The sequence below is a fragment of the Magallana gigas genome, chromosome 10 (genome assembly GCF_963853765.1).
Source record: "Magallana gigas chromosome 10, xbMagGiga1.1, whole genome shotgun sequence".
Lineage (NCBI taxonomy): Eukaryota > Metazoa > Mollusca > Bivalvia > Ostreida > Ostreidae > Magallana > Magallana gigas.
In genome coordinates this window covers 3,542,467-3,570,348 of record NC_088862.1, presented here as the reverse complement: position 1 = coordinate 3,570,348, position 27,882 = coordinate 3,542,467, and the positions used below count along the sequence as shown (strand labels likewise).

The window sequence follows — 27,882 nt, the reverse complement described above, 5'->3', positions numbered from 1 at the left end:
ACATTTCATGTTTTCATTTCCCATTGTTCATCTGTATCCATTCACACCTACAATCATCCATATTATCACAGTACTACGAGAAGTCACGTGGTTACGTTTGGCGGCTGAATCAGTATCTGAATGGGTGTGTTAGACTGGTTTTTCCGGTTTGAGAAAGTGAGTGCACATGTCAGTTTATATATATCTAATTTTAGCACGAACTTCAAGAATTAATTAATATCACGACGCCACCCAAGACAGACGGTTGATTTCCGCTCGTCAACTCAACTAACTATTCATCTGGTGGTTTAAATCGCTGTTGTTCTTGGTGAGTTATCTTAATTAAATATATGTATTTAAATATTATATAACTACAGATCAATTTAATAAGTGAATGTAGAGAATGGGAGTGTTTTAGTAATATTATGATTGTATATGATTATAGATCATCTGCGGAAACCATATACTCAATAATATTCAAAGTACAAAAATAAATTCAGTGTCATTCCATAACAAGGCCTTGGAGTTGGTTCTCAAATGTAGCTCAGAAAATATATATATTTCGAGTACCCCTTGTCACATAGAATGGTATGATTGGAAGACTTATATTTGTGTGGTAGAGTCAGATAGATACATGGCATACCTACTAGTTCTGGCAAATGGATTAACCCTTAAGCTCGATCGGTAGAGTGCTGGACTGGCATGCAAGAGAACCCGGGTTCAAACTCCTCCAGAGACAAAACGTGTCTCTATTACATCTGTTTACCTACAATCTATGCAATTGCAATTGCAGTTGGATTAATTACTATTGACAATACTGATTGTATATAATTAGAAGTTCTATTGTAGTTATGTGTATATGTTGTACAATTGTTACAGGGTTCAAATCAAATCTAAATCAACATCATCTAGTCCTCCATAAAGCCACGTCCGAACTCAAAACAAGATCGACAACAAGCAAGAAGTATACAAGTATATAAATTACATACTTAAAGAATGAAAAGGTGAAATACCGATCCATGCATTCCACCCCTATTAAAACAATGGGCCTACTCTGTGGGAGAGCTAGCGGTCAGCACCGGACCTTCTACAGTATTCCTGGAATTAATTCCAATTGATGGTGTACGCCAGAATTTCAGCGGGAGGATGATGAATGTGTGATTTGTTTAGAAAAAGCAAAATTACGCCCACAGGTGCAAAACATGCAAAAAATGCATCTTGCTGTTAAAGATGTTTTCATAAACATCTGAAAAAAACGGTGCCAATGACATTGACAAATGAGGTGCTCCTTGTGTGCAGGGGGAAATCAAGGTACAGTTGCGTAACTGTAATTGTTGCGGCCATTCATTAGAGTCCAATTAACATTATATATAGAACTTTGAGTCTTTGTCAACTACTGATACTTTCCTCACTGATTAAACTACTCAAACTTAGATCAGTTAAAATAATGTACAACAGTGTAGGTATATCAGTCTGATCACTAGGATTCAGAGTTTGTTTCATCGTATGTTTGCAGAGAGTTGGTGTCTGCAAGACACTTTTCCGCAACTTTATGATGTACACAGAGCCTGCATTTTATGGATCCGTGTACAAGACCTGCAGAAAATGTCTGACACTCTAAAATTTTATTTCAAACTAATACCAGGTACCACAGGGATACCCGATTTGTCAATCAGGTAATAACTGGTTTTGAAATTCACCCAAGTTTCAAATCATGCAGTTTAATTACATAATTGTTTAAAGAACAAATGAACACTGTAAATTTTTTGGTGTAATTTTTTAAAACTTTTGATTAATGCTTTTTTTTTAATTATCAGGAAGACGATGATTAGGCGGGGAGCAGGGAATGGAGGAGAGAGGTTAGTTGTTTTAATTCAATTTAAAAAAAAAAAACTTATTCTGTATACGATGCCTTCTTTCTTGCTTTTCTTCATCTTTTGTTTGGTCTGTCTAATGTCACCCGATCCGTACTTTGTATTGGATATAATTTTGTGACCCGCTTTACGAATTCTAAACCTTGATGATGATTATGAAAATGAGCTGATTGTTAAAGTGAGATAACTCATTCATTCTTTCTTTTTATGTTTTATATCAATGGTATATATTTTAACACCCCCATTTCCTTGAATTTATCACATTTAACACAAGACCCTATTTCTCTGATCTTACTTCTTAAACAATTAACTCAAGTAGACGAGCATAAGCCATGCTAGTGGTTATGACATTTATCTCCAAGATTAAGAAATTAACATGTTAGCAAGATTCAAAGGAAAACCTTGCATGCATGTTTATCAAACTTCGTACACTTCTTGAGTATAGGGTAAAAGGACAAACCCTATACATTTTCAAGGAATTCTGTTGATCATTTATTAAAATATCGTTAAAATTACAACATGCACTTAAATAGAAATTTTATGTACGACTTGACAATAGACATTTCCGGTTCCTGAAAGTAAATATCTTGATATTTTGTTTGATTCAATCAGGCCTTGTAAAGTTAGAAAACAAACGTTTTTTGAGAAATGGGGGTTAGAGAGATGTCCTATGTTAAATACTGAAGCGAGCAGAAGATTAAGTTCATCCTAATTTAAGCTTTATCAAAACAAGCAGCAGCCTGAGCCAAATTTTGTGCAACCCGGTATTATATTTTCTGAATATTACTTAGAGAAGAACAGATTCATATTAAGATATATCGTCAACATTATCAGATTATCAACTGGGAATTCATTCCCTGTAAATCGCTGTGGATACGTTTCTCTACTTGGAAATTCGAGTTGAAATTAGGACACGTGAACTTCAATTTTCCCATAAAGCAGACTGAAATATCGCTAGACCTTTAGCTACGTTTCATATTTAACTTAAAAAATAAATTTCTTTACACTTATCATGTATGTCATGTATCAAATAGTTTATATATTTTTGGTGTGTTTTGACTTAGTTTTACTTAAGGTATTTTGATTCACATCTGATTCATTTATTTATTCAATCTTTCACTCTTTGCACTTCAATACTAACTATGTTGTGTGGTTAAACTCAAACACCCCTATTTAAAATAATGGTTCAGTCTAAATATACAAAAAGTAAAGAAATTGGAATATTTTATATGAATAAAGATGTTTTATTATTCTATGCTTTGATTGGTCAGTAATGGTCACTTCTGACAGTGGCGGGAGTATAAATTTCTTTGTGATCTGGATTTGTAATTAATTCTGCAAGACTTGGTGAAGAGTGAAGACGGGTATGACATGAATATATTGTCAACTTTTTGACTGCCGATAAATTCTACACTTAGACCTGTAAGTAATTCTCTTTTATACTATAATAAGTAAATGAAAGGTTAAGGCTATAAATTAATAATGGATAAAACTGTTTAATTAGTATGAGTGTGGAGAATAAATTTTTTGAATAAAGTATACAATGGAAGGAATTGTAGAACCCTCGTGGATATGAGCTGCATTTTTCATGTTGATTTTTTTTTTACCAAAATGTTCTTTTCTACTCAAATGACAAAAATATCATTGTTTTTAATTTCTGTTAGCCATAATTTTGTGGAAAAGCCCGTTAAAAAGCCTTATTTGGAGCAAAATTGAATTATTGTCGTCCTGTGCAAAAATTGATTTGCTTTATATTCCTTAGAAGAGAAATATTTCCTTTGATTTTTTTTCAAATCTTATTTATCATAAAAGTTTAAAGTCAAATGCAGACTTATCATACTAGCAGGTTTTTGCAGCAAAGTAAAAATTCTAAAAAAAAATACAGCTCATATTGCTAATTAAACGAAATAGTTTTAATTCAAAGCAGCTTTATAAGAAGATAAGTATTTGCATGGTGTCCACAATTACATGTAATGCATTTCCCCGCACAATATTTCATTTTGCTAGGGGATGATCCGCTTTGTTGTGCTCATGTTATTATAAACGGTTAATTCAAGTACATGTAAACAAGCAAAAGACATGCTCGTGGTAATGACATTTTCCCCCCAAGATCAAAAGAATTAACATTAATTACAATGGTCAGCTCAAGTAGAAGAGATTAACATGCAAATTTGAGACATGTATAGGAAATGCTAGCTTGATATGTCCATCAAATTTCTGTGGCAGGCTCGTTTACTAAATTTTCTGAAAGCAGCTGGTCTGTTTAAGCGTTATAAGCTTAGCTTTAAGTGTTGATAACACAGGGATGCCTTCGACAGTTCATACAACATTTTTAGTGTTTCTTTATCTGAGCGGATGCTGTCACTCTGGGGGATATGTTTACTAAGGGATATTCATCTTCTTAGGATTATTTATAAGAATGTATTACTGTGTACACACACTACAAAGTACTATATCAACAAGTAAATAAAACAAAAGTAAAGCTTCTCATTACAAGATAATAAAACGCTATCAAAAATAGTAAAATGAATAAATGTCACATTGCTTTATTTCCATCTAAGTAATTTATAATTATGTGCTTTTCAGATGACAGTGGACGTGCTACTGATGTTGAATTTTTTGCGGGAGCGTGGAATTGGTCATCGAAAACTACAAAATCTGAATTAAGTTGGACCTAAGTTTCCCTCTCTTCCATTTCTTCAAAAGATTCTTACCGCAGGATAAAGACATTCAAAATTCTCGTTACGTGGTGGACTCAAAATTCAGTCATTTTGTTCGTTCAATACCTAGTGTAACCATCCTTTGTCCAGATATGTGTCGACGAATCATTTTGGACCTTGTAGAGTTTTTATTTCCTATTTTGGAAGACGACGATGCCATAACAATACCAAAATATTTCAGTTTACTGAAATTGGGGATTTCGGCGTCACCCATCGTCAACATCATAGGAGATAAGCAACATCGGTACGAAATGTAAAAAAAACCCATCATTCCTATCCAGAGTTTATGGATAAATGAATGTAATCATCAAATTTGCCCTCGTGTTAGAGACTACGGATGATGAAGATCATGGGGTGAAATTCGTCGGAATATTTAGAGGTTTATTAAGTCTTTTTACATTCACAGGAAATTGACCTGTCTTATGCAGGTGTGAATCAATGAGACTTACAGACCATCAGGCTTCTGTAATATGTAGAGGATAATATTTGTAAACAACGCATCACTCAAATATCATATCATTATTGTTATTGATATGTATTTATTTTTGACAAATCAGGGGAATTGACCCCTAAATAAATGATAATAATGCATTGCTGACTTTGTTATTTTTCAAACGGATTAACGTGTCATCTAAATGGTAGACCGGAAGGGAAATCTGAAAGCCTCTTTGTAATCGATTAATCGATTAATCCATAAAATGCTGACTCAACTATTTCGCAAAAGATAATCCCACTTAGACGATGGAGCCACTAGAGTTGGATCACCAATCGAACAATGTCACGTGACTTGAGTAACCACTCCGTAAGCCCCACTTAGGAAGGGCGGGAGCTTAAAGTTTAAGTAATCATTTGTTATTCTCGATCAGACAGCAACATGTTTACTTGCGATATTTGTGGTAAGCCACACCAATACAATAAGGAATTATTGCGTCATAATAAATCTGCGCATGAAGGGCAAACGTATGCATGCGATACATGTACAAAAAATTTAAAAGAAAGGATGATTTGAAAAAAAAGCATGGAAAAATTGTCAAATTGATTTAAAATGTCCCCAATGTCAAATCTCTGTGCCACATCTCACGGCTAACAATGGCACATGATCACCATACCCGAGGGGTGAGGTCCTGGTAAAGGATGATGGCTACTTCTGCAAACGGATATTTAAAAAAAACGCGGGGAAAAACCCAGTGGCGGGCTGTAGCAGCTAAAAATAACCATCTTAACGGAAGCAATTCAAAATGGACCTTCATTTTGGCGGAAAAGCCACCATCTTGGCGGAAGCGGAAAAGCCGCAATCTTGCCGGAAGCGGAATGACCGCTATCTTGGCGCTGATTTTGGCTCCGGAAAAGGGGTCGCAATGGCCCTACTATGCTACTTATGACAAAACCCTAAGAAATGTTTTATTAATACAGGCAATATACACATATAATATACTTCTGTTAATATTTGATTTAAAATGAAAAAAAATTTGACAGATTATATGTTGAATTTCATCAATTCATTAAATACAACGTCATAAAATATTCGTGTTTGCTAAATACCTTTTTCTACAAGAATATGTCAACAACTCATAAAACTATGCATTGATTCCAAATCTATCAAACTAAGTAAAAAAAAGTATATGCATTGTGATAAATCAAATAACAACAACCCGCGATTGTATGGCTATTTAACTAAACATAAAGAAAATCATACTGAATCCGAAAAAACTTGCGTTTACTATAGAAAAAAAATGATTTTCGTTCAATTCCTTTATTTTGTTAAATTGTGCCATATGATACACTAGATAGTAAATATATACAGTGATATATTAAAAACGGTGTTACATGTAATACAGTGTCATGTAAATGTGATTAACTAGCAAGTACTTGTACTATAATATACATCATGTACACTAGGTAAACATGTGCATCGTTAACTTTTGGGGTTAAGGTCAGACGCGACCTATCTTTCATTATTTTCTATTTTTTTTCTTATCTCCGGAATGTGAAGATTTCCACTACATGATTTCAAATTTATATTTTCATGTTATATGATATTTTTCTATTTGGATATATATTTATATACTACGACTTTATTAACAAGCATTCAAGTGGATTTTGCATGGTGTTAAAATAAAATATCAAAATAGTATAACTCCAAAAATAGTCTGGTTATGAACCCTGAATTTTTGGGTGGTAACAGGTTTAATTGGAAATAAAGAATCAAGAAAAATTATCTAAAAAGAGGAAACCCTGCGTGTGTAAAAGTACTTCTTCTAGTAGGTGCGTGACACAAGTATTAACAGGTTTAATTGGAAATAAAGAATCAAGAAAAATTATCTAAAAAGAGGAAAATTATCTAAAAAGAGGAAACCTTGCGTGTGTAAAATTACTTCTTCTAGTAGATGCGTGACATAAGTATTTTCCGAGGTTGCAATGTTCCATTTATATATTTCCATGCACTAAGTGGATTGACGTCTGAATCTTTTGCATACTTATGCTAGTGACATTATCTTGCGCCAGCCGGTTTGGTCTGACTCCGCGCAATCAAATAGTCCGTGACCCCCGTGGGGAGGTTGATGAGGAGAGTGAACACAGTCTTGGCGTCCCAGCCCACCCTGTAATAGGCTTGGGGGTACCGCCCCGTCACCGCGTGGTAATAAGCCTCCGTCACCTGACCAAAGTCCTTGCTCCCCTTGAATTTGGACAGCCCTTTAGACACTGCAAGAAATATATAAATAATACTCATTGCAAGTCATCATTGACGTTTTAGGATTATTTGAAATAGCGACATTGAACAAAACCACCTGACAAGAAACACTGCAATTATTAAGAGGTTTTTTTTCGTCGCGGAGTAATTTTCGCTCACGTTTGTAAATGGTTTTACCCGTTTTAAAGGACTATATATGATAAGGGCCTAGAATGGCCCCCTAAAATGAACATCATCATTTTACTGTAATTCTTTGTTTTCTTTGTACCGATATATATGTGATGTTTTTACATAATATTCATTTTGATTCAACTGCCCACAATTTAGAAATATAACATCGTATAGACAACCTTTTCCCGCCATTTTTGCATTTTTAGCATAAAATACCTTGTTTTCAAGCAGTTTTTCTTTCAGAAAACATAGAGCGCATGCTTGAACAAAGAAAATATTTTAATCAGAGATGTATCTAGCCAAAACTAATAAGTGACAAAAAACTTTTCCTTGTTCAAGCATTATTTCCCATTTATAAAAAGATAACAAAAATGTCCATTTTTGACCGATTTTGATTGAATTTTAGAAATAGCGTCACTTCTGACGTCATATACTGTCAGTGAGTGCAAATAAATCAAATAAATAGGTGAAAAATTATATTCTACATTAACTCTTCTAAATTAAACTTAACATTTTATTGTACCCGAAATACTTTTAAAAATGTCGAATTATGGGGGCTAAATTTAACTCTTATCATATATAGTTCTTTGCTCTTACACGGCCGGGTATCGTCTCAAACCACAGTTTGGAGCCCGCGACCTCCAGATGGGAGAGGATCGTACATATATATATTGGCCGTGGTTTGCGACGATGACAGTAAGGATAAAAGAGAAATAAATTCAATTTGCATTTGTTAATAAGCTTCCTTTTGAAATCGCTCGTTGACGAAGACAGTAAAAATTAAATGGGGCGAAAATTTCTCTGCATACAGTATGAAATCGAGCTGATAGGAAGATGAGATAATCGATTGAATTTTGGTGAGAAATGCCATACATGTACGAATATTTTATTCAGTAGGCCCTATCTTTTTTGAAAAACAATATCGCCGTTGAAAATCGATTTCAATTTGTAAGCTTACTTTGATTTTTTAAAACAAAGAATGGTAAAAAGGCATTTTGCAGTGTTTAAAATGATAATAAACTATAAAATTATGGTAGTAATTTTGATAATTCAGTTGTTTCTCAAAATCAACCCCTCAATGCCATCGCTAGAACCGAAAGAGATGTTGACCCAATAAGATCAATGAATCCGCATCATAAATATAGTTCCTTATTTTAAAAAGATTTAAATCAATTTTTGAAAAATTCTTACATTTTTCACAACATCAATCTGCACGAGCAGTATACATCTTAAGTGTGTCTATCTTGTATGTAATCTCTGATCTAAAGAATGGAAAGACTTTTCAGGCATGCTTGATTACAGTGAACTTTGTCCAGAAATAATCTTACATTTTTGTACGTAATCTCTGCCATAATAGTCCTTGACATTATCCGGGAGTGTATCGAATGACTTCTGGAAGAACTCGGTGGGTTTGGCGCGGTTCAGCATCCCCGTGTCGAAGACCCCGGGCTCCACCACGTGTACCGACACACCCTGTACATACAACTCGCGTCTGCAAAGTTTAAGGAATAAGTAATCCTTCTTTGGGTATAATGAGATGATAAAATACGGTTGGGGGAGATCAAATCCAATGAAGCCCAAAAGGCTTTGCCATAGATTTGATCATGCCTGGTCGTAATCATCTCAAAATATTAAAAAAATGATTCTTTAATTCTGCTATTTATATAATTTTTAGTAATTGTACGACAAAATATATAAATAGTCATTGGTGAAATGTATTGGACTATACAATACAAAATCGTTTCGTAGTGTTATCACAAACAAAGACACTGGAAAGTATAGAACTAAACAAAGCTGAGAAAAAAGTGGGATATATATTAGATAATACAGCCATGACTCCTTCGACACAGGAAATTATCCAAAAAGAAAACCCAATCTAACTTGACAAAGGGCATAAACTTTTACGCACAAATGCATTTATTGCAAATGTGTTCTATGATTGATTAATTTCAATGTTAAATTCTGCAAAGTTTGCGATTTGCAAAAAACACCTTCATATATATACACATGTACAAGGTATACAGTTTATTATTCTTCAAAGTAAAGAAGAAGAAGAGGAAGAAGAAGAAGCTGGCACGCTACCTTAGACATTCTGAGTAACCTTCCACAGCAAATTTAGAAACGACATACGGAGATGAAAATGGAAAAGCGAATCTTCCCGCTATGCTTGCCGTGTTGATAATACGTCCCGAGGATTTCCGCAGTAGCGGAAGAAAATGTTTAATGATTAAGACCTGTCCAAACAAGTTCACTTTGAGGCAATCGTTAAAGTTCTCCACCGTTTGAGATTCGCAGAGACCCGTATGTAGAGACACGCCTGCATTGTTGATTACTGCCCAAAGTCCTATAAAAAGTTCGAGAAATAAACATGTATACTTACACCCAGGATCTTATGATTATAAAACATATTATTTCAATGAACGGACTTTCTTAATAGAGGATAGTAGTGGACTTATAATAATAAAAAAATCCTGCGCATTGATCCTTTTTTAAATACAAATCAACAACATGGATCGATCCAGGTACACACATACATGCATATACAAGATAAACTAATCGAACACTCTCGCACAACTATTTTACATTGTTATCCGTCCAACGCAGTAATTTTGCAATACAGTAGAAATATGTTTCACATATCTTGGAAATTGTTTCTGGGGAAGATATTTGAATTCTTTCATCGAACGTTAAAAATTATCAGCAAAAGCCCAAAGGTCATCATAACCAAAGACAAGTCGCGACTTATAATTGTGTCATATATGATAAATTTTAAATTTTCTTGGTGGGTAAGTTTACAACATTTACGTTACGAAAATGTTGAAAGCATTACATTTTATGACATGCAACGTCATTCTCTTACCAGATGGGGGCGTTGAAGGAACGACAACTCTGGATAGAAAATAGCGCAACACAAGCAACCTTCGTAAAATTTTTATTTACTAGTACTGCGTGCATTTAAAACTTTTGATTAATTGATACAGTGTATTACCCTCTTAAGCATGTTTGAACAAATACAAAATTATTAGTCTAGACTTTTTTCATGACATATAATACGCGAACTTCATCTCTTTCATTAAATGTCAAATGTTTGAAAGAATTAGTAAACACAGTATTTAATTTCTAAAGGCAAATGGATCAAAAACAAGTTTGATCAAATGATTTGAAAATACATGTAAGATAGTTATAAAGATTGTATACCAAAGTTTGGGGGCAACTTGTTGGAGACCGTCTTGACAGCATTCTTTATATTATCTTCCTTAGTGACGTCAAGTTGTATCGGAATCAAGCGCTGGTTTAATTCCGTATCTGCACCAAACTCCTTCAGATAGGCGGCAAACACATTTATTCCCCTTTCGGCAAAAGACTTTGCCGCTAGGAGGCCAAACCCGGTGTCACATCCGGTTATAAGTACGTAAAGGTCACTGTTTTTCTGTTTGATCCTTAGGCGACTTAACGTCCACTTCAGTGTAAGAAACACAACAATTACAGCGACACCTAGTGATAGGAACATAGCGGCTGTGCCTGTAATTATACAAAAATATACATCCTAAAAATAGATGTTTAAATTCAGTATATATTCCAATTGTTTGCATTGGAAATCTGTGACGTTTAATGCATGTTCAATAACACACGTCAAACCTGATCACGGCATATGCGCGCAATTTAACGTCATCATGCGTTTTGAACAGATTTATTGTTGTTAGATTTCATGAAATGTTGAAACTTAACGAACCAATTCAATATGCACTTTTCAAAAAGTATTGTTAAATTATATCCATCTTTTCTCAAAACAGTTTTCCCCCGAAAAGTTTTTGGCACAATATGTAGCGCACTAACTTGCGTGTTTTATGGCCGTTCCATGTTTTATTCATATCCAGACAAAGAGCGTATATATATATATATATATATATATATATATATATATATATATATATATATATATATATATATATATATATATGTACCATTTTAACAAGAGCTTGGACTTTGGGAAGTTATTTTCAACAGCAATTTGTCGTAGGCCTCTCTATTTTATTGTAGGCCATTCAGCCATGGCTCTTTGAAATCAACAAGATTTGTTTGGCTTTTGAGCTAGAACCATTTTAACAAGAGCTTGGACTTTGGATAGTTGTGTCAATCGGCAATGTGACGTAGGCATGTCTATTTCATGGCTGGCCATTCAGCCATGGCTCTTTGAAATCAACAAGATATGTCTGGCTCATGAGTAAAAACTACGCAGTCGGTATATATTTCGCTTGGAACCAGCGTCATTTTAACTTGTTTTGACGCAAGAAAAAGATATTACATCCTACTGAAAGTCATTGGCCTTGTTCAAATGGTTCTAAGATAACGCAATCTGTGTATATTTTCCTTCAAACCAGCATCATTTCTAACTTGTTTCTATGCAAGAAATAGATATTAGTTACATCTAAGAGAAAGTCCAAGGTCTGGTTAAAATGGTTCTAAATATACTATATATTGAATGGTTTTAAATCGACGATACAAAAATTCGACGATACAAAAATTGATATACAAATAATTATCACCATCACATTAATTATAAAAATAAGCACTGAATGCTTATTTTGGATGTCGTCGGTTCTATAACACACCGAGGCCGTGCAGACAAATTTTAACACCGCGCGTATTGGTAATAGGCGGGTCTCGTGGACCTTTGAAAACCAATTGAGGACTAAGCCATGGCTCTCAATCAAATCAACAAGATAACAAGGCTTATGAGCTAAGACAATGCAATCTATTCATATTTCACTCGAAACCAACATCATTTTCAAATTGTTTTGATTGTAGAAATAGATAGTTATGTCTTACCGAAAGTCAAAGGTCTTTTAGCAATGGTTTACTTCTCGCATTATCATGAGACATCATGCTGTGTGATATTTTTGTTTTACACTAATTGTGCATTTTTATGCCGCTTTAATAACGCCTGTTGTATGAAAACGATAAATGATGGAATGTGCTAATCCATCAAGTAATTGTTTTGCCTGATTACAATTTAAACGTATTTTCTCATAAAAAATAGTCGTAGCGTTCCTCTTGACTTGCACTTTATATAGCATGCAATACAGAAAAATACTTTGCTCGTAACATTAGAAATTTAAACCTCTCCGCCAATCATTTCTTGTACGTTTTTATTCTCCTTAATATCCATGTGAGCCATGAAGCCATATTGCTCCTTTTCGCCTATTGTAATTATTCATGCGTGGATCCAAAAATCACCCTCCGCGAGAGAGGGGATTCAAAGAGTAATTTTGTCCGATTAATTATCCAGAAACACTTGCGTCCGACACCCTTTTTTCAAAACCAATTAATCTAGAAATCTTAAGATTTAGTGAAGTAATTAAATTTTCTTTTAGCTTCTCAAAATTGTCCGAATATTCCCATCCACCTATTTTACGATTGCTTAAATTCGTGCTTGCATTAATTGGTGATTTTTACTATGTTGTTCTAACATAATTTCTAATTCAAAATTCATACACAAAAAATATTTTGTTGCAATTAGTTTGACGTTAAATTTTATTTTGACTGACTAAAAATACCAAGATATTATATTACCTGCGTTATTGCAGTTTTAAAAAGCAGTGTAGTTTAAATGCAAAGTTTAGAGTACGATTTATGCTTTATGGATTTCTGTATTAAAAAAGAAAAACAAGAGGCCCATGGGCCACATCGCTCGCCTGAGCAACAATAGGTATGATAAAATCAGCTTAACAGTCATTCTTCAAATCTTGGCAATGTAGTATAATACAATCATCTAGATCCTGTATTTTTTACCCTGGATACTCTTATGTTTATAATCAAGTCCCTTTTCTAAAAGGATGGTTTTATAGTCATGTCACCCGTTGAGCATTGCAGTTCTCAAAAAATCCTAAACAATTGTTTATATAAAAGATATATAAAGGATTTAAACCTACATCAAACTCTGAACCCCTTGTGAAGCCCAAGAATCGTCCAAGGGCCAAAGTCTAAACAATTTGAAAGAATCAGCAATATGTCAAAATGCTTACATATAAGTAAAACCATATATGATAACATTTCATTTTTTGTGAATAATTAAAATATTTTCCACTGTAAAATTGGAATCCCAATGTGGCCCTACCCTACTCCTCAAGATTTTAATTTGAAAGAATTTAAATCTACCTTATCTGAGGTTACTTTCAGCTTTTCTGGGCAAATGGTTTTTAGACAAAAAATTATTTAATTTTTTTCTATTTATATTCCAATGTAAATTTTTGCACCCCCCCCTCCCCCCCGGGGGACCATGATTTGAACAAACTTGAATCTATCCTACCTGAGAATGCTTTCACACAAGTTTCAGCTTTCCTGGCTGATTAGTTTCTGAGAAAAAAAAATTAAGAGATTTACACGTTATATTCCTATGTAAAAGTTCGACCCCTTTCCATTGTGGCTCCACCTTCCCCCCGGAGTCATGATTTTCACAAATTTGTATCTACACAACATAAGGATGCTTCCACACAAGTTTCAGCTTTCCTGGCTGATTAGTTTCTGAGATAAAGATTTTAAAAGATTTTCACTATATTCCTATGTAAAAGTTCGACCCCCCCTCATTGTGGGTCCACCCTCCCCCAGAGTCATGATTTTCACAAATTTTACGTATCTACACTACATAAGGATGCTTCCACCCAAGTTTCAGAAAAAGATTTTTAAATTTTTACTCTATATATTCCAATCTAAAACTTTGATCCCCATTGTGGCCCCACCTTATCCCCACACAAGTTTCAGCTTTTCTGGCCAATTGTTTTTGAGAAGAAAATCTTTTGAAAGATTAACACAATATATTCCTATGTTAAAGTAGATCCATCCCCCATTGTGGCCCCACCCAACCCCTGGGGGTCATGATTTTCACAATCTTAACACTACATGAGGAAGCTTCCACACAAATTTCAGCTTTTCTTCCTGATTGGTTTCTGAGAAGATTTTTAAAGATCTACTCTATATATTTTATGTAAAACTTTGACCCCCCCCCCATTGTGGCCCCACCAGGGACCATTATTTAACAAACGTGAATAAACACTATCTGAGGATGCTTCCACACAAGTTTCAGCTTTTCTGGTCAAATGGTTTCTGAGAAGAAGATTTTTGAAAAATATCAACAAATTTTCAGTGAATCCTAATTATCTGCCCTTGAAAGAGAGCGTGGTCCTTCATTTAAACAAACTTGAATCCCTTTTACCCAATGATGCTTTGTGCCAAGTTTAGTTGAAATTGGCCCAGCGGTTCTGGACTGCGTTTTACAAAATAACTTACAACAAAGTCGTAAATGTTTTCAGTCTCATAGAATATTTTTTTTTAAAACTAAAACCATTTATTTAAAATTATTTTATTTTACATAATATACTTTACAGCCATTTGAATAAAGCGTTGATTTGTTAGGGATTAATTAGCATTCATTAATGTGGTCGTAAGTCGTAAGTTCCTTTGTAAAACGCAGCCCTGGAGAAGAAGTCGAAAATGAAAAAGTTTACAGACAGACAGACAGACAGACGGACGCCGGACAAAAAGTGATCAGTAACGTTCACTTGAGCTTTCAGCTCAGGTGAGCTAAAAATAGAACGTGTCTCAAATTACATGAATTGTAAAAATCACATTTCATCGTACTACATGTCCAACACATTATATTGCTGACACTTAGGTGACCCCAGTAGTTTTTAAAAGGTTGACCATTGAATGAATGAATGAATATTTTTCAGATTTGACCTTAGCGTGTTAAACATCAAGCCGCGGAGACCCAATTATATTAATTAGACTACACTAATTAATGTTCACTCACCTGTCAAGAGTTTGCACACCTGTCAAGTTGTTTACTCGTTTACATCAAATACGTTTTATGCTGAATATCACCTTTGTGACATGCATTGATAATGTGAATTGTACCTATATATACAAAACGGCCAGACACAACGACACGAGTGACTCACTGGTTATTTACGCGCACTGCTCTTTTTACAATCGATTTCAAACAGGTGGTAAAATTTCTCTTCTGGATGAAAAGTTCTACGCGTCATTGAACAATAGCATTGCAAAAGGTAACGCCCACCGATCCCGAAGAAAGCAAAAACGATTGACTGTGTTCACCCACTGGAATGTATAAGAAACTGAAGACGTTTTCTAGCCCACTCGGTGTATAAAATTGAAAGGAAGCCAGAGTACCCGGAGAAAACCCACGTGTCCGAGCGGGCGACTACCATACCCTCTCACGTACAACCCCTACTGATCACGGGGATCCTACTCGGATCGCAGAGATGCGAATGTGCTTATTTACCACAGTGCTACCCGTACATAATATCTTTTTCCATAAGTCATTTTTAAATTAATGTGTAATTGCGCTTTCTTACAATGAAGAGCATTGAAGTGGTAACAATTTTCGTTTGAATGGAATGTCCTAATCTTTGTATCGAACGTCAATTGTTACATAAGACACGCCCATTTCTTCTATTACGAGGAAAACAACACTTGTAACAATGCTTTCAGAGCCGCTCATCTTCTAAACAACACAACCAGGGCTGCGGACCCTCGAAATGTGGGCACAAGCTAAATACCGATATTTTCTCCGTATATGTTTTCCATGCCCCGCGCATATCCCAGTCCCCTCAACAAGCTGCGAACATAGCAACAAATGCAGAAGATCGAAGAAGACGAAGATCGTAGCTTACCCCTCTAAAACGAAAAACTGAAACATGCAAAAGTAAAATTCAAAGTCGTACATTTTATTTTGCATTGCATTTTGGACAAAGCAAATATTTTACAATTGAGTAAAATAGGTGATTAACGTAAAACTTGCAATTTTAAAAGCAATCTTTTGTAGCCATTACGAGAGAGAGAGAGAGAGACAGAGAGAGAGAGAGAGAGATAATTTTGCAATTCGTATAATATATAAGTAACTACCTGTTAGTTTATTGATATTAAATGTCTAGACTAAGTGTCTTATATGATACACACACGTCTTTTTAAGGTCTTCCGTTTCCAACGGAAGACCTTTCTATTATTGTGCGGGTTAAGATTATTCTTATTTTTCTTTTTTTTTTTTTTCTTCCTAGACGCGAACTTTGAGGCTTCATATCGTGCTCATTAAGGTCTTCCGTTTCCAACGGAAGACCTTTCTATTATTGTGCGGGTTAAGATTTTTCTTATTTTTCTTTTTTTTTTTTTGTTTCCTAGACGCGAACTTTGAGGCTTCATATTTTGCTCATTTCTGAACGGTTTTTGCTCAAATTTTCAGGGCTAATGTACTTTACAAAACACTATCTTAAGCAATTCATAAAATTTAGAATCCCCTTTCCGTTAAAGAGTTATTCCCCTTTTAAAATTTTTTAGGGCCTTTTGTTTCCAGACAAAGGCTCTGAGACTATGATAGCAGGGAATGGGAATCCAACGAATTTGAATAGCAGAGACATTGTAGTGGTGCACATCGGTTTTTGTTTTTAGATTACGTTTTTTATTTAGGAAAAGGTAGGGGGTCAAAAAACAGGATTAAAAAAAGTGCAAAAATTTAGACATGTTTTCCTTTATATCTTTTAAACAAAAAATATTTTGTTAAGACATGTAGAATAAAAGTTGTACAGAATATCAAGGGCTTTCATTTGACACCAATGAAAAAGGGCTGGTCCCTTAAATTAAGGGCCAATGGCCCCTAAAAGTTTTTGCTTAATAACTCAAAAACGGTTAGGATTTTGATATGGCTGTCGCTGGAAAAGTTGTTTGTTGGGATCTCATAAAGGTCGTTACAATGTTATTTTGTATGAGATTTGTGTAGTATGAGTGTAAAAAGCTTAACATGTTAACATGTACCTGTTTTCATTTGACAAGTTATCGAAAGTCTTTGCGCGTACAACTGGCATAAAGTTACCGCAAAAAATGTATGCTGGTTTATACAAACGGCATTAATTCATAAGAATTTTTTTTTTTTAGAATACGTGCTTTATTTTAGGAGTTTAAGTCATTGTTGTTAAGTTCTTATAATGCACAATCCTCAAAAAACGGGATTTGGAAAACAAATCATTGTTTTTCTTTTCTAGTAAACCACAAAATATGGAATTAAAAAAAAGCTATGCATTACATTTTAGTTATTAACTCCATGCATTTAAAATCTACCTTGAATCAGAGCTGTGTGTGTGTACCATTACGTAAACTCTCCCTCGCCCGCGGCCGAGAAAATCGGTCACCATGGTCGTGGCTGGACTACCTAGCGATCAGCGGTTATCTAATACACGAGAGTTGCGTCTCTCATATATGACTTTATTTATTCGCAAACTCAAGAATTGTTTTCGTTTTTATTATACATATTTTTTTATGGATTAAACGATTGGGTGTCAATTAAGAAATCGTTCAGTTAATTAATAAAGGAATGTCATTTTCAATCTAAAGCAATAATAGACATAGATCAATTGTGGGTTTTAAGTTTAAAATAAATAACTTCTATTTGATAGAGTAAGGTCATTATACTGCAATCTTTTCAAAGCTTCCTGGGTTCTGAGCTGTGCGGGTCTGTGCGTTGTACCTTTACGTAATCTATCGTTCGCCCACGGCCGAGGATCTCGGCCACGGCTGCACTACATAGCGGTTATTTAATACACAAGATTCGCACACCGAGACTCACACTTCCATGCATATGAACGTGTTTGAGTTAATATAGCCGTAAATACAAGAACTGTTTTAATTTTATGTTATCAAAGTTTGTCCATTTTGTATTTTTTTAATTAAATTCGAGTGTAAATGAATATTAATGAACGATATTACTCCAAATCGGAAACATCGTCAGACATGAATTAATGGTTGGTTTGTTTATGTAAAATATTTTATAAACTGTACAAATAATGCTTTAAATCAACAACAACAAACCCTAAATATTAAACATTTAAATGATGATCATCCATCGCACATGGCTGAGGAGATCCGGCGCGAGTGGACAAGTGATCCGCGGTCGGTTCGTGATCTTCTACATGTACCTTATCACGCGTTCATGTTTCATATTTTGCACGGACACAACTATATTTTATTATGTTTTCAACTGTTGAAACGATAAATTTATTTTACGTGTACAGTTGATTAAGCATTGATGTATACGATAGCGTACAAGGTAGTTTAAAAATCAAATCAAATTATAATCAAAGTTCCATGTTACATATTTGCGGTTGGTGCTAGCACGATAAAAGAATGTCCTGAGTTGAGGCATTCGATGATTATTTAAAAGAATATTCACATGAGTTTTAAACAACTTTAGATTAGTGCTATCGGTCACATATTAATCACTTCTGTAGTTTTTTTACATGTTCGTTTTATTGTGGAAGCGAACTCATTGCTGCCCCCCCCCCCTCCTCCCGCCCCGCTGACCGGAGCTCGCGCTGTATTTTTTTATTTTGGCGAAACGATATCAAGATCTGTCGAAAATCATTTTTGGTGGCTTCGCCTTATGTGTAACATTTTGTTTCACTTTCCCACCCGTTTGTTTATTCGGTCAGTCTGTGTTAATTCAATCGCCACGTGCGACCCTTACATGTACATGTATAACGGCGTACATTGTATAGATTATCATGATCTATTTGAATTAAGTACCATACGTAAAGATTCCCATAATAATTAATTGCATGACTGTGTACATTGTAGGCAAATCCCTGTGAATTAATTACTTCTAAGACCTCTTGTTTTCCGTTAACAGTGGTTTAAATAATTATAATAATTACTTGTAAAAATATCTATAATCGGGATTCCAAAGAACTTACTTATCGCAATTCATAGAAATGATCAGTATGTTTTCTTTCTATGTTTACATTTAATTTTGTTCAAATAATTAATAAATTTTCTATCATTTAATTGTGTGCTTCATCAAATACTGATTCCGACTACCTTGAAGTCATTAATTTTTCCATTGGCTATTGACAAAAAAAGAGACGCTTGACCATCCAATGAAAACAAATACACAGAGTTGGATTGACAGGTTCAGCCAGGTGCAGGTCTCACCCGATGTCCGAGGTTATGTGTTTATGTGTGCCGCTTGTACAAAGCCGAATGGTCTTAGTAAGAGTTATCGATGTAAAAAAAAAAAAAAATACATGCTTATCAAAACATGCTCGTGTAAGTTAAAGTTGATTAAGGCTTGTTCCAACAGAAATCATGTTTTGCTAATTGTATTTAATATTTTTTATGTATAGCGAATTTTAATATTGTACAGTCATTTTACCGGTAACGAATCAGTATGCGGTTTCTTCGTGCATGCAACTATTATTATCGGAATCCCAAATAATTATTTTTTTATGTTTAAATCGCGTTTCTTTGTCCTTCTAAACTGTAGTATCAAACTTCCAAAAATATAAAGGAAGTAATTTCAACACCCCCTCCATTTTCCTAGTTTTGAATTCGTTTCCCAGTATCGAATTAAGCGCCCTTTATCACTTCTGACCGAATATTTTGAGGCGAATTAATTTCAAAAATATACTAGAGGTACATTTTAATAGAGAATAAATGAAGAAGGAAAAAACAATAATGGGAATATGTCCTTTAAACAAATAATATGATCGTTATTTTTATCATACCGTTTTCCCGTCAAATTAAAACTGGACTTGAACAGTTTTCATTTGCGTTACTTTATAATATTGAATTATCATAAAAACACTTTATAATAGTAATTGATGATAAGTAGATGCCATTTTCCTTTGTTTTTCCCGTATATCTATCAATATATGAAGCCAAATAATACTTCTGTCGCAATGAACCGAAACTAGGAAAACTACACGTGGTTCTATTTGAAGTCGTAATTTCATTCAAAGCTCCATTATTATTTGATATGATGCATTATCTTTTTAAATGAATTATATTTACTTATTATCCACTAAATAGGGATCAATAACAAACTTATTTTCATAGTAAGGCTTAATTGTTTTCACATTTTCGTTTTTTCTGCTTTGAACTTCCGGCAGCTCATATCTGGGTCACATTTTTAATTTGTAAACAATTCGGTAAATAATCGTGCAAATGGCAAACAACTTCACGCACTGATAGAATATTTATTTCTGTTTTATAATTACCTAGCTAGGATTTTTTAAAACCTCAACTTCGTCTTCCACTAGTAATTTTTCTAAAAATTATTCGATTCTGGCAAATATTCGTTGTAAAAAGATAAGTATATAATTTCCTCTAGATTTTATTTCATGAAAATACCTACAAAAGAGTTTTGCCAATTACAAACAGTTTAAGGTACATGTAATGTAAAACACGGGCGCCATTATGAAACAAATTGTCAGAGAGTTCCGAATAAAATCTGATTAACGTTTCACATGGTTCTCGCACGCTTTGCTCGAAGCGATTCACACGCTTTGTCCGAAACTCTGCACGCTTTGTCCGAAACGCTAAACGGTTTACACGAAACGCTTCACGATTCACACGAAACCTAAACGGTTAACGCGAAACGTTTCTTGCACGTAAGTCGCACGCTTTTTTGGTGTAGTAGTAAGTTTCAGGGTCTGTAAATTTTGTCAGCACGCAACAATTCTAAATTGTACACTGTTTTCAAAAATTTAGAAATATTTAGATAAAGAAGTTATCTTAGAGAAAAGGTTACGTGTTTTGTAAACGGGTTCGGTTTTAAAAAAAACCCCACAATTCCTGACATGACCCATGAGTACATACTGTTTACAACAATGCTTGCTACCCTCTGAAAATGTAATTCGCCAATAAATATCTCATTTTTTAAATAATGTTTGTTACGATTACATAAACTGTGTGCGACAAATAGTTTTCCTAAAACATTTTCTTATTTTCTTTTTCAATACACGTTGTATATGCAGGCTTTCAATCACAACACGTTTTTATAACAAAAACAGAACTGAAAGTTTAGTAATTATAATCGTTTGACACCACATCACATATATTTTTAACTCGCAGCAACAACGGAAGACCTACTCGTGGCTTTGCCACGAGCTCTGCTCTAGTTTCTGAACGGTTTCTGCTCAAATTTTCAGGGCTAATGGACTTTACAAAACACTATCTTCATCAATTCATAAAAGTTAGAATTCCCTTTACGTTAACGAGTTATTCCCCTTTTAAATGTTTTTAGGGCCTTTGGTTTCCAGACAAAGGCTCCGAGACTATGATAGCAGGGAATGGGAATCCAACGAATTTGGATAGCAAAGACATTGAAGTTGTATACATCGGTTTTTGTTTTTGGATTTCGTTCCTTATTTAGGAAAAGGTAGGGGGTTAAAAAACAGGATTCGGAAGAGTGCGAAAATTTAGTCATATTTTCCTTTGTATCTTTTAAACAAAAAATAATTTGTTAAAACATGTAGAATAAAAGTTGTGCAGAATATCAAGGGCTTTCATTTGACACCAATAAAAAAGGGCTGGCCCCTTAAATTAAGGGCCGACAGCCCCTAAAAGTTTTTGCTTGATAACTCAAAAACGGTTAGGATTTTGATATGGCTGTCGCTGGAAAAGTTGTTTGTTGGGATCTCATAAAGGTCGTAACAATATTTTTTTTGTAAGTGATTTGTGTAGTATGAGTGTAAAAAGCTTTACATGTTGACATGTACCTGTTTTCATTTGACAAGTTAACGAAAGTCTTTGTGCGTACAACTGGCATAAAGTTGCCACAGAAAGTATGCTGGTTTATACAGGAGGCATTAATTTATAAGAATTTTTTTATTGTTGGAGTACATGCTTTTTTTTTTTTAGGAGTTTAAGTCATTGTTGTTAAGTTCTTATAGTGCACAATCATTAAAAACGGCAATTGGAAAACAAAACATTCTTTTTCTTTTCTATTAAACAACAAAATATGGAATTAAAAAAACTCTATGCATTACATTTTATTTATTAACTCCATGCATTTAAAATCTACCTGAATCAGAGCTGTGTGTGTGTGTACCATTACGTAAGCTCTCCCTCGCCCGCGGCCGAGAAACTCGGTCACCATGCTCGCGGCTGGACTACCTAGCGGTCAGCGGTTATCTAATACACGAGAGCTGTGTCTCTCATATACATGTACGAGTTTATTTAGCCGCGAACTCAAGAATTGGTTTCGTTTTGATTACACATAATTTTTTTATGGATTAAACGATTGGGTGTCAATTAAGAAATCGTTCAGTTAATTAATAAAAGCAATGTCATACTCAATCTAAAGCAATAATAGACACAGATCAATTGTGGGTTTTAAGTTTGAAATAAATAACTTCTATTTGATAGAGTATGGTCATTATACTGCAAACTTTTCAAATCTTCCTGGGTTCTGAGCTGTGCCTGTCTGTGCGTTGTACATGTACCTTTACGTAATATACCCTTCGCCCACGGCCGATGAGATCAGCCACGGCTGCACTACCTAGCGGTAATTAAGCGGTTATTTAATACACAAGATTCTCACACCGCGACGCACACTTACATGCATATGAACGTGTTTGAGTTAATATAGCCGTAAAAACAGGAACTGTTTTAATTTAATGCTATAAAAGTTTGTCCATCTTGTATTTATTTAATTGAACAATTGAGTGTAAATGAATATTAATGATCGATATTACTCCATATTGTAAACATCGTAAGACATAAATTAATGGTTAGTTTGTTTATGTAAAATATTTTAAAAACTGCTCAAATAATGTCTTTAATCAACCCCCCCCCACACACACACACACAAACACACACACAAATAGTAAACCATCCCTCGCACATGGCTGAGGAGAACCGGCGCGAGTGGACAAGTAATCCGCGGTCGGTTCGTGTTCTTCTACATGTACCTTATCACGCGTTCATGTTTCATATTTTGCACGGACACAACTATATTTTACTATGTTTTCAACTATTATATTTGTTTAAGATGAAAAGATAAATTCATTAAACTTGTACAATTGATTAAGCATTGATATATAGATAGCGTACAAGGTAGTTTAAAAATCAATTTATAATCAAAGTTCCATGTAACATGTTTGCGGTAGGTGCTAGCACGATAAAAAAATGTCCTGAATTGAGGCATTCAATGATTTAAAAAAAAAAATTCACATGAATTTTAAACAACTTTAGATTAGATTCTATCGGTCACATATTAAACACTTATGTATAGTTTTTCTACATGGTCGTTCGTTTCTTTGTAGAAGCGAACTCATTGCTGCCCCCCCCCTCCCACCCCGCTGACAGGAGCTCGCGCTGAATGTTTTTAATTGTCAAAACGATATCAAGATCTATTGAAAATCATATTTGGTGGCTTCTTCTCATGTGTAACATTTTGTTTCACTTTCCCACCTGTTTGTTTATTCGGTCAGTCTGTGTAAATTCAATCGCCACGTGCGACCGAGAATCTTGTGGCGCTTCAACGCATACAGCTCGGAACATATATAGCCCCAGGTCATCAGTTGTTATGTAATTGAGTAACAGTTGGAATGGTGCTTTTACATAAAATAATAAATAATAAAATCATCCAGAAAAAAAGTTACCGTTACTCAATAGTCAATACCAAAAATAAAATCCGTATGATTGCAAACTGAAATCGGTTTTTCAGTATTCGGCGGGATTTGTTTTTTCTGCTAACATTAGTATTTTTATTGGTTTCAGAGATTACGATGTAAAAACACAAACAGTAAATACACCTGATATAATTTACATTGATTATGTTGAAAAATATTTAAAATTTAATTAGTCACATTCGTAAGATAAAAATGTTCTACGAACAACCGATAATTTTTTTCCTATGTCGTATCATTCGCGCATAAATAAGCATGTTATGTACATGTACCTCAGAAAAAACCGAAATGATTACACAAAAAAGAAAGTTGTAATTAGTACTTCGGAATTTTTTTCTGAAAGTAATTTCACATTGTATTGAAAAGAATTAACAAGAAATAAAAATGATTTAAATTTTTGACTCAGTATTCGTATATATTACCGGCGCTTCGTACATGTGTAGCGGCGTACAGTGTATAGATTATTATAATCTGTTCGAATTAAATACCATGCGTAAAGATTCCCATAATAATTACTAGTAATTGCATGACTGTGTACATTGTAGGCAAATCCCTGTGTGTTAATTACTTCTAAGACTCTTTGTTTTCCGTTAACAGTGGTTTTAATAATTTTCATATAATTAGTAAATTTTATGTCATTTAAATTGTATGCTTCATCAAATACTGATTCCGATTACATTGAAGTCATTAATTTTCCATTGGCTATTGACAAAAAAAAAAAGATACGCTTGACCATCCAATGAAAACAAATACACAGAGTTTGATTGACAGGTTCAGCCAAGTGCAGGAGACACCCGATGTCCGAGGTTATGTGTGCTGCTTGTACAAAGGCAAATGGTCTCAGTAAGAGTTATCGATATAAATAAATAAAAAAATATATATGCTTATCAAAACATGATCGTTTAAGTTACAGCGAAGTACATTGAAGCATTTAATAGGGGTTTACTCCAGAAAAGTTTCTACCTAATGTTTTGACTGACCTTTGTCCAATCAGATCGTAGCTGGGCGGAGTTAAGACATTGCCGCTCGTGACTTGAATGAGAGAAAGAAGAGAGAGAGAGAGAGAGAGAGAGAGAATTGAGTAAATTATAAGTGGTGCGTGCCGATAACGGAATAATCATTAGTTATAAACTTGCAAACAAATTAATTAAGGTCTGTATAGAAAAATTACATGTATATCCTATATTGTATAACTTTAAAGCGCTTTAAAGAACGATTGTGAAAATTTCTTTGGCCGCACGCCGTCGACAACATGCACATGGATAAGAATGACGTAGCTTATATCCAACTAAATTTCCTAGCATGGAGTCCGAGAATACGGACATTAAATATTTTGAAATGCGAACGAATGATCACTTATGAACATGATGAATTTAGATGTAGTGTAAAGGAAAGGCAACGAAGGCGGATGCTTAGTGGAAAAGTAAAACGTCTAAGGTAAAGAATGTTTCACACTGAGTAACCATGAAATAAATTTACAACCTATGTTTAATTCCAGGAAGATTCGGCAAACTTTGATTTGATTATTAACGGTAACACTTGTAATAAAAACAGTTTCTTAAATATTCGTACAGTCTTCGATGGTTGACATTACCTTATCCTATTTCTGATCTATATATAGACATCGTTGTTCCCTGGTTAAAGGATTTCAAAACACTTCAAAGTTTCATAAATTTATAAAATATACTATACCATGTCCCGAGTTTTTTCTTCCACCACTTTTTGCTTGATATTTCAATAATAGTAAATGCCTTTGTGCTCAAACTACGTTCATCCACTTATATGAAAAATGTCCAGATTATATGTGTTGAAATATACCACTATACCACTTCAGGTTTCAATACACATCCCAATATTGAAAGTCTACAGGGATTTTGCATTGCATCAGCCATTAATAAGCCCAGATGATAACGTTAAAAAATTGCGCGAGGTATCCCGAGTACTTCCGAATGGAGGAAAGATGTAAACATTTCCCATTATAAATCTCCGTAAGAAAATTGTTTTCGTTCCTGTGAAATTTTATGAGTGAAAATTGTTCAATGAAGATATCTTGGATATATTCCCTTTCATCAATATCAGTTGTGTTTCTTTCATAGGTATGTGTATTTTTATTAAAAATCATCAAAAATTGATGGAAGCAATAACTTGGGACATACTATAGACCGTGATTTGTCACTTTATACTATAACTATTGTTGATAGATAGTTCACTCATCTGCGTCATCTATAATTTACTCCATTAACCAGTTAGCTCTCTCTCTCTCTCTCTCTCTCTCTCTCTCTCTCTCTCTCTCTCTCTCTCTCTCTCTCTCTCTCTCTCTCTCTCTCTCTCTCTCTCTCACACACATACATTTTCAACTCGCAGCAACAACGGAAGACCTACTCGTGGCTTTGCCACGAGCTCTGCTCTAGTTTTTTTAATTTTTAATCAACCAGAAAAGTAATAACAGAAAATATCGAAGTCTTAAATTAAGTTTTCTTTTCTTCGGGGGGAGATTATCTCGATCAGTCACGTGGCTGACGGGATTTTGGGTGCATTTATGACATTGAGACGTAAATCGAATTTTGTATTGAGTTTGTGTATTGATGGGTGAACACAGTCAATCGTTTTCTTCGGAATCGGTGGGCGTTACCTTTTGCAATGCTATTGTTCAATGACAGGCGTAAAACTTTTCATCCAGAAGAGAAATTTTACCACCTGTTTGAAATCGATTGTATATCGTCGGCCAAGGGGTGTCGGTCCATTGATGGAGAGAGAGAGAGAGAGTCGGAGAGAGAGAGAGAGAGAGAGAGAGAGAGAGAGAGAGAGAGAGAGAGAGAGAGAGAACTTTATGGAAGATGGTCTCGAATTTGAAGCTGTTGTTATACATCTATTTCACACATGAATATTTTTCCTTTAATCATTTATGACGTTAGTGAAGAAAATATCGGAAAGAATGGACTTACTTAAAAAGTCAGTTTATATAATATAAGATTTAATGAATTAATCAATCGATGACACACGTACATATAAAAAACTGAATTAATTTCTGTGTGAATACAGTATATGCCATTAGCTATAAAAGAATGTTAGACTCAGCTAATTTTGAGCGCAAACTTGTTATTAAGACACGAACGCCTCCATAGGATTACCCATATTTACACATTAATAAAAATGTCGAAAGCTCTTTTTTTCGAAACCCCAACAGTTAAAAAAAAACCTTCAACAGTTCCGCCCAGACCGACTCGATTTTCCACTACATGACTGTGAATTATTATATTAATATTATTTTTGGGGGGTAAGATATAAAGTATATTAAAAATTAAATACATAGGGTCAACATAAAAAAAAAAAAAAAAAAGTAAATAAATCTAACGTTACATACCCCCCCCCCCCCAAAAAAAAATAAAAAAATAAAAAGGGAGGTTATTTATCTACTTAAAAGTGTTAAAGAGAAATTATTACCCCTACCCTAGGATATTTTACGGACTTTGTTCTTAATCTATCAATAAATACTCTAGTGGAATTCCATAGAGTATTATTACGTAATTATAAAGTAATTTGTTTACACCACGCACAGCCACCATTCAAGATCCGCGCTTTGTAATGCCGTTTACTGGGGACTTAATTGTAAATGTAAAGTCATGATAGTGTAATCATTGAATGTTAGATTCGATTGTCAAAATGAAATTGACGCTCTGTTGAATAACACAGCGATAAATAATATGTATCCTGTTCTAATTTATGAATACACACCTTCTCAGTTGACCTACCTATTTACCGCCAACTAGATAAGATTACACGTGTAAATAGTTCTCTGTGATATTTCCGTTGAATGAACAAGGTTGTACATCCTCAAAATTTTTGTTTAGATTTCTAATATCTTTTGGTTGTAGTTAACAGTTCTTGCATACTATAAACGAATAAAAAACGCTAATTCTTATATCGCAATCCAAATCACGAAAACCGCAAGAAAAAGTAGTTCGTTA

The 27,882-nt window shown here is 34.3% G+C and overlaps 1 protein-coding gene and 1 long non-coding RNA gene across 8 annotated transcripts; one reads left to right on the top strand and one right to left on the bottom strand.

The window, feature by feature from the left end:
• Positions 1-140: 140 nt before the first annotated feature.
• LOC109620483 (uncharacterized) lies at positions 141-5,632 on the top strand. 4 transcript variants are annotated; one of them, XR_010710363.1, is made up of 5 exons: positions 141-307; positions 859-1,655; positions 1,797-1,838; positions 3,125-3,275; positions 4,440-5,632. It is a non-coding gene; the product is annotated as an uncharacterized lncRNA (long non-coding RNA). The 4 variants fall into 4 exon arrangements; XR_010710365.1 differs by lacking the exon at positions 1,797-1,838 and having other exon boundaries at positions 142-307; positions 859-1,290; positions 1,496-1,655; XR_010710362.1 differs by lacking the exon at positions 1,797-1,838.
• A 387-nt stretch (positions 5,633-6,019) lies between these two features.
• On the bottom strand, positions 6,020-27,806 carry LOC105342862 (17-beta-hydroxysteroid dehydrogenase type 6). 4 transcript variants are annotated; one of them, XM_020073114.3, is made up of 5 exons: positions 27,667-27,806; positions 10,635-10,958; positions 9,519-9,780; positions 8,765-8,928; positions 6,021-7,276 (listed from the first exon to the last, which is right to left on the bottom strand). In XM_020073114.3, exons 2-5 carry the CDS (start codon positions 10,945-10,947, stop codon positions 7,065-7,067), a joined length of 951 nt encoding a protein of 316 aa, XP_019928673.3. In that variant the 5' UTR covers positions 10,948-10,958; positions 27,667-27,806; the 3' UTR covers positions 6,021-7,064. The 4 variants fall into 4 exon arrangements, with proteins under 4 accessions (XP_065929924.1, XP_019928673.3, XP_065929923.1 ...); XM_066073851.1 differs by having other exon boundaries at positions 27,650-27,795; XM_011449930.4 differs by lacking the exon at positions 27,667-27,806 and adding an exon at positions 15,247-15,479 and having other exon boundaries at positions 6,023-7,276.
• Positions 27,807-27,882: the final 76 nt, after the last annotated feature.